Below are 12,325 nucleotides of genomic sequence, written 5' to 3'. Positions count from 1 at the left end.
TAAACAAAAAAAAAATCAATTTTGCAGAAACACTTATAGAAAGAAATGTTTTTAAGAGGATAACTGCATTAATTCTATTCAGCATTCACTCCTTCAAGACTGCCAAATTTTAATTAATTTTTATGTATTTTGTTTTAACCAAAGCATTAAATTTACTTCACAGCCACAAAACATTTTATTCTAAAGTGTTATGGACAATATGATAATGCTTACATTGGTATAAAATCCTAACCTGATTCTCACTTCTGGGCCTGCTAGTCACCCATTCATATTTCTAAAGTAATCTTTCATGAACTGAATAATAGCTACCACTTATTTTTTATCATATGGGTCTTTTGTCCAGTCTGGCATCTATGGGGACAAATGGTGAAGACATAAAGCAACAAACCTGTACAACTTGTGAGGTCAGATGGTGCGGAGCTGTCACTTGCTTTATTGCAGTCTTCAGTTTTTGCATTTTGCAGTAACTGTTTTGCTACAAGAGAAAAACAGTCTGGATGAAATATTTGAAAATGTTTTCAATTATATATATCTTGAGGTGCAAACCACATTTCCAGAAAATATTTTCCAAAATTCAATAAAAAAAAAAATCTTTGATATGTTAATTCACATGAACCTTTATTTACCTGACAAAAGAAAGGGTGCTGCACTCATAGTGACCAGCAACAGGATTGTCTTGCTCAGTGTTTTTAGTTTTGATTTGTTAAATCTTTTGTTACATTTTTATATTTTTTTTACATACACACACACACACACACACACACACACACACATATATATATGATGACTCAAGAAGGGCAGGTGGGATGTCATTTTAGCTGTTCTTCTCAAGACTGAGGAAAAGCTGACCTCAGTTGGGGACATTATTGAGAGATGGACGGTGAAATCCCTGGAGGTGGAACAGTCAGAAGCTTTATTTGGGGTGGGGATCATCTCTATGGCTGCACAAGGCAGATGACATCCAACCAGTAAAACTGAAGGGATTGCAAACTGTGGGGGTGTTTTGGCTAACACCAGTAAGCAGGACATCAAGACATTGGCACAGAGTACATGACATAATAAGCCAGACACATTCTTAGTCTGTCAGACCAGGTGCACCCTAAAGCCTAATACGAAGGATACCATTACGGTGGATGAAGGGAATAAACAGACAACTTTTCTGTCACCTTTAATAAGCAAAGATAACGAGAGATGAAAACAGGTGAGAACATAAAGTTCAGTAAGAGTATAAGTAAGTCTGGAAAGGGATGTACCGTTTGCTGTTTTGAACCCATTTATTTTTATTTTAAGGAGACTTACACACTTTGCCACAACAGCAATACAAAAATTCCCTTCCACCCTCTACTCTTTCCAAACTGTGACTACTCAATCTTTCCCCTGCTGAGCATGTGTCTCTTTTCTTGTGACTTAAAATATCTCTGGCAAAAAAGCAGTTTTAAACCAATACCTGGACCACTTTCAGGTTTGGAACAACCTTTCATTTGCTCCAGGAACACAAGGCTAGAACTCTGTCTAACAGCTCCTGGTGTCCCTGCACCGCTCAGTCTTCTGTTAGGCTTAAAGGGTTAGTTGTCCATGATTTTCCCATTTATGCTCTCCACTGACCAAGATGAGTTATTATCTCAGAGGTTACTTCCTTGTCCTTACTTTAAAGATAGCAGTAAGCATCCCCAAAAGAAGCTTGACTGCTTAAACTCTTAGGAACTTTGGGAGCCATTACATGCTTTCCCTGTAGGATACTTCTTTGTTCCCCTCTCTCTTATGTACTGGTGCTCCTGAATGCTGTTTGTCCTAGCAACACATATACTGGGGTTAAGAGTCCCTAGTGACTACTGTATTTTCTCATTAGTACCTCTCCTGTAGCCAGTGTCTCGCTCTCATTCTCTCTTGCCTGGATGCTGTCAATAGGACTTTAGCCTTGTCAAAAGCAAGAAGGCAATTTTCTATTGTTTCATGATCTTCCATCAAATTGATGCAAAGAAAATTACTGGCTTACATATCTGATGTTTCAAAATTGTGTGCTTTTTCCAGTAGGTAATTTTATTTATATAAAATTAGCATTGCACAATTACAAGAACACAATGATTAATTGTAGAAAAAAATTGAAGTCTTTGTTAAACAGAGTTTATTAGAAACACAAAATATTAAAAATAAAGTATTTTCCTTTATATTTGTGTTTGAAACATATATACTGCTTTCATTCTATTCCTCAACCATATTTTAATATTTTAAAAATGAACTTAAAATACAAATGAAACAATGGCTAAATTAAAAAATATGAAATGGTTAACACTTACCCAGACCAACAGCATTTTTTCTAGAAAGTTTCCTACAGTCAGATTGTGCAACAGTTACATCCTGCAAAAAAAAAAAAAAAAAAAAAGATAATTTTACTAAATAATTTTAATGTAAAACTACCACAGAAAACAACATTGGTTTTATTTTTCTTTGTTATCTGGAAGCAAATCCAATTGATTTATGGACAACTTATTTAATTACAGTCTGATTCTCTCTTAGAATGAGATTACATGATTGTTTAATATAATATGCTCTAGGATTTAAGTACCAACTGGCAAAATTTTTATTACTATGCTTTAATTATGCTGTGACATAATAGGTGTACATGTGAAGATGGCCATTTTTGCAATGAACTAATAAAGCCATTTGAGGAAAATTCTGAAAATGTTACAAAACTAGTTTTTTTACTCTATCGGTAGTACAGAGTAAAAATAAATACACGAAAACACACATGCACACAGGATTTTGTTATTGTCACTTTTATCCTACAGTATTATGGACTTGGTTCAAAAATACGTGTGAGCCTTTATCATGAAAAGTTGTGACTGATCAGATACAAGTTGCAATAATTTAACTTTTACTGTCATTAATTTGTAAGAGATTAATCACTTTTTAGTACAGTGTCATACACAGTCCCAATAACAGAAATGAGGTGTTGCATTAATTTTCTGATTGTATTGTACAAGTCTATAGATCATTGTCCATCCATTTTGTAACCAGTTTATATAGTTCAATGTCGTGGGGGAGACCTTGCACACACTCACAGTTACTTTATGTGGGAAGAACAAATAAAAATCAAATTTTAAACAAAGTGGCTATTTGACTTTTATACAACAGTAATTTATTTACTGCTTTGAATCAAAAAGCACCACAATTATGTCAATCAGCTGGACAGGCAAAACTGCATATTTCATTGCGGAATACAAACATGTAAACACTAAATTTTTGTCATTCTTTTGGCTTTTAAAGATAATAGAATGTTCACTAGCATAACCTCTAAGATGTGATGAATGTGGTGAATTACAAGTTATATATTTAATGAGAATGCTGGGGAATGTTAGGATATTAAATGGATTTTCAGTGTAACTCTCAGACTACCTAATTCTCCATTTTTAAATAAAGTGTGATCACTCATGTACAATGCTTTGAATACATCACAACAAAAGGTTGTTTTACATGAGTTATAAAACAGTGGATTAATGTAAAATTGATATCTTTCATTTCACATACAGTGGAACCTCGGTTCACGACCATAATTTGTTCCAAAACTCTGATCGTAAACCGAAGTAATTTCCCCCATAGGATTCTATGTAAATACAATTAATCCATTCCAGACCGTGCAAACTGTATGTAAATATATATATTTTTTTAGATTTTTAAGCACAAATATAGTTAATTACACCACAGAATGCACAGTGTAATAGCAAACTAAATGTAAAAACATTGAATAACACTGAGAAAACTTTGAACAACAAAGAAAACTAACACTGCAAGAGTTTGCGCTATAGCGCTACGAACTATTCGCTAAAAACACTTTTTTTTTTTTAATGAGTTTTAAGCACAGGGAAAAAAATGAATATTCGAAAAATTCTTAATTTAATAAACCACCAAGAAAAGTAACATTGCAACAATGCACACTACGAACCGATCGCTGCAAACGGAAGTGGAGATTAAAATCCAATAGAAAAAAATCTTCATGAAATACAACGAAGTTAAAACAATGCTCGGATCTGTCTCTTTAAAAACAAGCCTCATACGTCCAGCCGTCTCTCTCTCTCGCGTGCGTGTGTGTGTGTGTGTGTATGTCTGTCTCTCTCTCTCTCTCACGTGTGTGTATGTGTATATGTGTGTCTCTCTCTCGCTGCACAGGGAATGTACAGGGAGAGACTGAACACGTGCAGAAATCATCGGGTGCACAAACCGAAAGGGAAACTGGCTTGTTCGTATACCGAGTCTGCGGTTGTAAACAGATGCAAAAGTTTGTTGAACTTTTTGGGAGTAAACCAATTTGTACGTGTTCCGAAACGTTCGTGAACCGAGGTTCCTCTGTATGTCCATACTATATTGCTTCCTATGTTAAAAAAAGAAGGGACATTTGGAAAAGTACAAGGATTTTGAAAAATTTAAAAGTTGGACTTTGACTCATCCGTTAAATAGTAAGGCTCTCTCTTGCACAATCTGCTTGCAAGACGTAATTTGTATGCCGCTGGCTGGATGAAAGCTTTATAATGCAAGCAGAAGTGAGCCAAAAATCAGTTCTATACAACCCTCCTAGACTAAAAAAAAAAAAAAAAACACCCAAACACATGATCATTGTTATAGTGGAATTTAAAATACTGAATAGTTTTCATTATCATATTACAGACTTTTTAAGAGAATGCTAATCTTTTTCAAGACCATATTCACGCACACATTTATTTTCAAATTTGACAAAAAGACTAACAATAATTAAAAAAAAAAAAAAAAAAGATCACCTGCATTTTACCAGGTCCTTCAATATGCTCAACCATCTTTGCCTTCCGTTTGAGATACCAACTCATTTTTAAAGGCGTCACTTCATTTTCTTCAAATGGATATCGATTTTTCTGAAAGAAAATAAACTCTACAGCCACATATTCACAGGAAAACTGGAGAACTTTTAATTGGTATTAGACATACAACAAACATTTAGCAGGCAACAAACTTAAACACAAGTGCACATACAGTACCAGTCAAAAGTTTTAAGTACACCTCCATTTTGTCTTCACATATAATAAGTTGAAATGCAACGAATGACCTAAAATGGTGAAAAGGTAAGCAGTAAACTGCCAGAGATTTAAAGCTTAGGTGAACAAAACCTGAAAAAAACATGGAAATTTCTGGAAAACAAAAATCAAAGTATCAGTAAAGTATGGTGTCCTCACAATTCAATGGCAGTTGGAAACTGGAAGAAACCCTGATAGGAAGAGATCTGGCAGACCCAAAGTCACAACCCAATCAGAAGACATGTTTCTGAGGTTCACCAGCTTGAAGATAGGTGCCTTACAGCACAACAATTTCAAGCACAGCTTAACAGTAATCAAAAAAAGCAAGTCTCAATTTCAACTGTGAACAAGAGACTTTAGCTACAGGTTTGGCAGGGTGGCAGTATGAAAGTCATTTCTTAAAAGGACAAAATAGGGCCTTGAAATACCAACTGTGGACTACTGCAGTCTAGAAGAAAGACTTATAGACTGATGGATCAAAATTTAAATTCTTTAGTTCATCACGCATGGTGTTTGTAAGCCATTGAGTTGGTGAAAGAATGCAATACAATTTATTTTTGTATAGCCCAAAATTACACAAGGAGTGCTGCAATGGGCTTTAACAGGCCCTGACTCTTGACAGCCCCCCAGCCTTGACTCTCTAAGAAAACAAAGAAAAAAAATAACAAAAAAAAACCCCTTTAGGGGAAAAAAATAGAAGAAACCTTGGGAAAGGCAGTTCAAAAACAGACCCCTTTCTAGATAGGTTGGGCGTGCAAATTGGATGTCAAAAAAGAAGGTGGTCAATACAATACAATGAACAGAACAAATCCTCAATATAGTATAAAAAATAAAAAAAGACAAGTATGGAGAATAGTTCCTCAGTGTGTGACTCCAACTGTTAAACATGGAGGAAGTATTATTGCCTGACTTTCTTTTGCTGAAGGCAGAGTTGGTGACTTGCACAGAGTGTCTGGCATTCTGAATTAGAGTTACCATAGTCTGGCTGTCACATCAGCAAAAGGTGGCTACTTTGATGAATCAAAAATTTGAATACAATTTTGTACACTTAATGATTCCCCAACATATTTTTTTGTGTCATTGTTTATCTATTCTATGCCAGTTGTCCAAGTAGTACACAAAGGGTGTAGTAACACAGCCTGTTCCAGGTCTGCATTAAGACAGATAAAGGGTTTATAAACATTTAACAGAAGGTGGCACACCTGTGCAAATCGTTTACTTCAACTTGCAAGGCTTAATTTACCTTAATTGCTGCAGAAAGTCTGTAGGCTGTAACCTATTAGTTGTTCCCTGAAGAAGGCTCATTTACGATATTCTGAAATTTCATTTTTTTCAGTTTTGCTAACCTAAACCTTAAATTTAAACCTCTGATAGTTTACTGCTTACATTTTCACCATTTAGGTCATTCATTTCATTTCAACTGATTAAATTTGAAGAACAACTGGAAAAACTGAGGTGTTCTAAAGCTTCCACAACAAATGCAAAATTATTGATCAGCTTTTGTGCATAATCGGCACTGTTATAACTCAGGTTCTGCTTAACTATGTGATACACACAAGTCAACTTCGCAGCTGTTCCCTGAAGAGGAGTAGTCATTAATTAGATTGAAAAGGTTTACAAATTGGGCTTTTAAATAGAAAAAGATAAGACTTAAAAATTTAAAATATATATCTAATAGGGCTATTTACTTAGATGGTTTTAAACTGTACATTGTCACACCATGCATCATTTATGAATCTGTATAACACCTACAAAAATCAGACCTTATCTGAATGAACCTCAGAATTCTGGTAGTTATCATTCATTTGCATCTTTTAACATCTCCTACCATGCTGCTTCTGGATATTTTGTTCCTTTGCTATCATCGCTCATCTGCGCCACCCCAATCTGCCGGTCTCACCTTCTCCTCTGTGCTGTACCACATGTTTGTCAGTTAAGTATTGCTCTAAACTATGCTAAAATACTCTTGTTATAAAAACTCCATCATATTAAACAGTTTATTCAGAGCAAGTGGTCAAAGTGGAATGTCCTAAAAGACACTGACATTGCGCGGTGCCCAAAACTTTTTCATTGTGGGTCAAGACCACCACTGCCAGGCTGCGAATGAAAAGTTCACTGGCAGCAATTGTTCAGGACTATGCTGTCCTACTCAAACATGGTTTTGGAAAAGAGAATGTCAGTGTGCCAAATTTTCAATATGCTAAAATAATCTCTGGCTATGGATCTGTACACAAAGAACCCTAATCTGCTAATATTGCACTGTTTAATTCAAGATGGCAAAGCATTGATGCTATCAGAACTCATTACAGACTCTAAACTTGATGTGATATGCTTAAAAGAAACCTGGCAAAAACCAAACAAATTCATGTCTTTTACAGAGGTGACATCACCCAGATATTTTTACGCAAAGGCTTGCAGCTCAAGACGAAAGGCGAAAGGGTTGCAGTAATTGTTAGATCATAGTTAAACATCAGAATCCCAGTTTGACCATCCATTGTCTTTTAAGTATTTGGCTCTTAAACTAATAATGAAATCCGGTCCTGTCTTACTTATTATGGTCTACCATACCCCAAAATACAATGCATCTTTCTTATCTGATCGGACTGAACTATTAACCCACCAGAGAGCCATTCTCCTTGGCAACTTCAACATCCATATTGACACTCCTACATGTAATCAGAGAAATGAATTCCTGTCCTTAATGTACTGGTTCGATCTGATGCAAGAGGTTGATGTTCCTACCCACTCTATTGGTCTTATATTGTCTAATCATAAAGTAGTACTTTTCACTGTCTCATTACCTCTCCCTCCTCTTACCTGCAAGAACATCAATTTTCTTTCAGAAACCTTAAAAATATCTGTCCCTCTATCCTTTACGGATCCATTTATGATCTTTTTCCGCCTTCCTCTATTCCATCAACACTACATATTCTTCTTAACTACTATAACTCAGCCCTTCATTATGCACTAGATAAAACAGCTCCTTTAAAACATAAGGTTTTCTTTAAGCGTTCAGCTCCATGGTACAATTCAGATTTACGGTCTATGAAATGCAGCTAGAATATGCGTTGAGAGAATGTCACACAAAACTGGCCTCACTGTGCACTTTCTTGGACCATCAAAGGGCTTACAGTGATGCATGAACTGCAGTCAAGAACACACATTATGGCAGAGTAATAGAAAATGGCCATGATAACCTGGGGGTTTTGTCCTCTGTAGTTAATAAAGTACTCCAACTTGCAGCTGGCCCAATTACTACTGAAGTCTGTGAAAAAAAATTCCTCCACTTTATCTGTAATAGAATTAAAGATCTAAATAATTTAACTAACATAAATCTGTTATATATTTATATCTTTCCCCGTTTTCCCACTCCATCCAGCTCCTTTTCTAAATTTTCAACAGTCATATCTGCATTTGTTAATGACGCGCTTTGTAAGATGAGGCTGACTACTTGTGTACTGGACCCCATCCCCACCACACTTCTTAAATCCTGCCTTCATGCCATAATACAGATTGTTACAACAATAATAAAAATACATCCTTTGATACTGGATTTCTGCCAGCCACTTTTAATTGCTTCTGTAACCCCAGTGTTAAAAAAGCCTGGCCTTGATGCGGACAATCTCAAAAATTTCTGGCCTCTCTCTCACTTACCTTTTCTGTCAAAAGTTCTTCAGCGTATTGTAGCCTACCAACTCAAACTAATTACTTAACTTCTAATAATTTGACGGAACTCTTTCAGTCTGATTTCAGAATATAGCACAGCTGTGAAACTGCTCTGCTTCGGGTAACTAACAGTTGGCAGCAGACTCTGGACAAACCAGTTCAGCATTTGATAAAGTCAAACATGATGCTACTGTCCAGAATGGAGAACATTCTGGGTATCTCTCCCACTGCCCTCCAAAGGTTTAAGTCCTAACTAACTGATAGGCAAGAGCAGATCCAGCTCAGTGCCAGTCACACAAAATTAAAATGAAACTGCAACAAAACTCAACTCCTGCAAATTGGCACTAAAGCGCATCTTAAGAAAATAAAATCCTTTTCAGCCACTCTTGATTGTGATCTCATTAGACCTTATTCTAATGCAAGGAATCTTAGTGTCGTTTTTGATTCCTTCCATTCTTAATCCACCTACATAAAACCCATTAAGAAAGTTTCTGACTAAAAGATCCATAACACATCCTGTGTTCGCTCATTTCTCCCCTTTTCTAATGCTAACAAACTTGTCCGTGCTTTCATCACATCCCACCTCAATTATTTTAACTCCCTACTGGTAGGTGCTGCTTCTAATCTTGTATCACAGCTCATGTTGATTCAAACGTCTGCTGCAAGAGTCCTTACATGGACCAGAAACAGTAAGCATGTAACACCTATCCTTCTTCACCGGCCTTCTGTGCCTTACAGGACTGAATATAAAATTCTATTAATAACCTACCAAGCTTTAAATGGCCTTGCATTGGACTAAATCAGTGAACTCCTCCCTGGCTATGCTCCTGTTCACCTACTAAGGTCCTCTGATTCTGACAATTTTGTTTTTATGTTATGGGTGACATGGCCTTCACTTGTACAGCAACCCAGACTTTGGAGTGACCTCCTGTAATTAATTAGATCAGATGACTCAATTCATTGGTTTATTAAAGAACTTAAAACTCATCCGTTCAGGAAGGCTTTTAATTTAACAATCTGACACTTCTTTCATCTCTGTTCAGATGCTCAAGATAATTTGTGTGTGTTGTGTCAAAAATTCATATTTATCCAGGCATTTCGTTTAGTATTGAATTTAGTATTTTACTCTTTTTTCATTTATTCTATGTAATGCTTTGTATATCCAGTATTTAGCTATTCAGTGTTCTATGCAGAAAATATTTGTATCCAATGTTACATACTGTTTAATAAGCACCTTTAGAATGGGAAAGGGGCCACAAAAATAAAATGCAGTATTATTATTAATAGTATGCACCACAACCTCCAATTCATGGTTTTTGTATTGTCACATCTGGATTATTGCAACTCACTACTAACAGGAGGACCTGCATGTGCCATAAAACCACAGCAAATTGTCCAAAATTCAGCAACCCGTCTTGTATTCATCCAGCCAAGACTGACACATCTCACTCCACTCTTCACGTAGCTACACTGGCTCCCTGCAGCAGCATGTATTAAGTTCAAACCCTTGATGCTTGCCTACACAGTAAATCAATGCATCAGCATATCTATTTGAAGACACTGGTGAGGTGTTATGCTTATTCTCCCCAACTCAGGTCTACTAGTGAACAGTGCCTGGTGGTGCCACCTCTGTGTGGCATTAAATCTCAATCCTGACTCTTTTCATATGTAGCTTTCAGTTGGTGGAATGACCTGCCCACCTCCATTTGAACTACTGAGTCCTTCAATGTATTTAGGAAGCGATTGAAAACCCTGTCATTCTGTAAATATCTGTGAAATTGTTAAAGGTTTTTTGTACAGTGGATATCTGTCATATTGTTAAGGGATATATATTTTTTATTATGCTAGCTTTATAGCTCTTCAGTTATGGTGATCAACTTTATAACCTGTCCTAGCTCAACATTTGTTCAAAACAATCCATACACTGATGTTACTAGATTAAAGTTGACCTCCTCTGTAATTCACTTTGGATAAAAGCAGCTGCTACGCAAGTAAGTTTAAATGTAAAATAAGTCTAACTAGCTTAACTTTCAACCAAAATGGATATAAATGTTGTTATCATAAACAATTTGCTTAGTTTTCTTTGGTAGCAGTATAATACAGGCTAATGTAGGTTATAATGTAGGCTCCAGTAGGCAGCATACAATTAATTAAACAACAATATACTATGTCAGTTTGAGGGAAAGCTGAGTGAGTTATAGGAAATCAAGGAATTACACTCTGTGTCATCTGTTCTTTAACTGCTAGGGCACGAGTAGCACTTCCATCAGGCTGTTTCAGGTCAGATATCCCTTCGCAGACGATCAAAAAAGCTGGACAGTAACTATATTTGTCACCTGGAACAGGGATGACCTACTGACATTCTGTCTCCCAATCAGACCTATACCTCTACAGACTCTTCTTACATTTCACAGGCGATCTTTTAGGAGACATCAATGCGTGTACCACCTTGTTCTGGAGGTTTTGTTCTATTGCTCAATGTGAGAATTATTTATTTATTTTGTTTTACAGTTTGTTGCAAGAGTGCCAACATAATCTGCGAAACGTACTTCAAAGATTTGCAATTCAACTGAGAGAGAAACTGCCACAGAGATGGGCAGAAAACATGTGAAGGACACACAAGCTGGTTATTTTACATAATGCTGATGTCTGCTATACCGGAACAGGGCCACAGTCTGCAAAAGTCATAAATGATAAGAACAGGTGAAGATGCTATTTTGGCATGCTGCCCGTCTGGTAGTTGGCCATATCTGACATGAGTTCTATGAATATGTAACTATTTCAGTGGTTATAAATGAAGAGGATCCAGCACAAAGTCAGAAGTGCCTGCATGCTGTCAACAATCCCGCTGGAGGGTACATCTGATTATCAGCATTTCCATGCTTGGTTGTTATATCCCTTGGCTTCTCTCGGTCTTGAATATGTATGTATGTATCTGTGTGTATATATATATATATATATATATATATATATATATATATATATATATATATATATATATATATATATATATATATATATATATATGCACATACATTGTATTAATGGGAATCAATATTCTCTTTGAAAGCAAGTTAAATCCATACATCTCTTTTAGTACCATATCTCTCTTGTAATTATTTCTGTCATGGGTACAGAAGGGATGGTATTGGTTCTAGTCTGCATCAAGAAACACATCCCAGAAGAGAAAGAGTACCCCCTGCTGGATACAACAGTCAATGTGTGAACTTAACATAATGGCAAAGATGACACTGCAACACAACCGACTCTGCAAAATTAGTGCAACACGAAAATGAATCTCATTCACTCTTATTCTATAGTATAACTGGTTTGATTTTAATTGTTCTCTTGTTATTCTTTTCACTTTGAAAAGCTAATGTATATAGAAAACAAACAGTGTATATAAAAATAGAGGAAAAACTGACTCCATTATTGAAATCAATACGGTACGCAGAATTTTATGTTCCAATACACAACAGTTTCAGATTATAAGAAATGCACGTCAATCCTACTGGTGTGTATGGACACAGTTCATTATTAAGAAAAAATACAAAAAACAATCAAGCACCAGTGACCTGCTTTTATCATGTTCTAAGTTTCTGCACATATGGAATAAT

General features: G+C 35.9%; 1 protein-coding gene across 2 annotated transcripts in view; it reads right to left on the bottom strand.

The window, feature by feature from the left end:
* Nucleotides 1-12,325, bottom strand: part of LOC120515804 — an 85,395-nt gene that overhangs the window by 38,174 nt on the left and 34,896 nt on the right. For both annotated transcript variants that reach the window (XM_039737120.1, XM_039737121.1), the window contains exons 8-10: nucleotides 4,773-4,883; nucleotides 2,298-2,358; nucleotides 389-475 (exon numbers count right to left, since the gene is read on the bottom strand). In XM_039737120.1, the coding sequence (XP_039593054.1) occupies nucleotides 389-475; nucleotides 2,298-2,358; nucleotides 4,773-4,883 (259 nt within the window). The remainder of the gene's footprint in view (nucleotides 1-388; nucleotides 476-2,297; nucleotides 2,359-4,772; nucleotides 4,884-12,325) is intronic.

Source organism: Polypterus senegalus, chromosome 15, assembly GCF_016835505.1.
Source record: "Polypterus senegalus isolate Bchr_013 chromosome 15, ASM1683550v1, whole genome shotgun sequence".
Lineage (NCBI taxonomy): Eukaryota > Metazoa > Chordata > Cladistia > Polypteriformes > Polypteridae > Polypterus > Polypterus senegalus.
The sequence above is the reverse complement of the archived record's forward strand: the minus strand, read 5'-3'. Positions and strand labels throughout refer to the sequence as shown.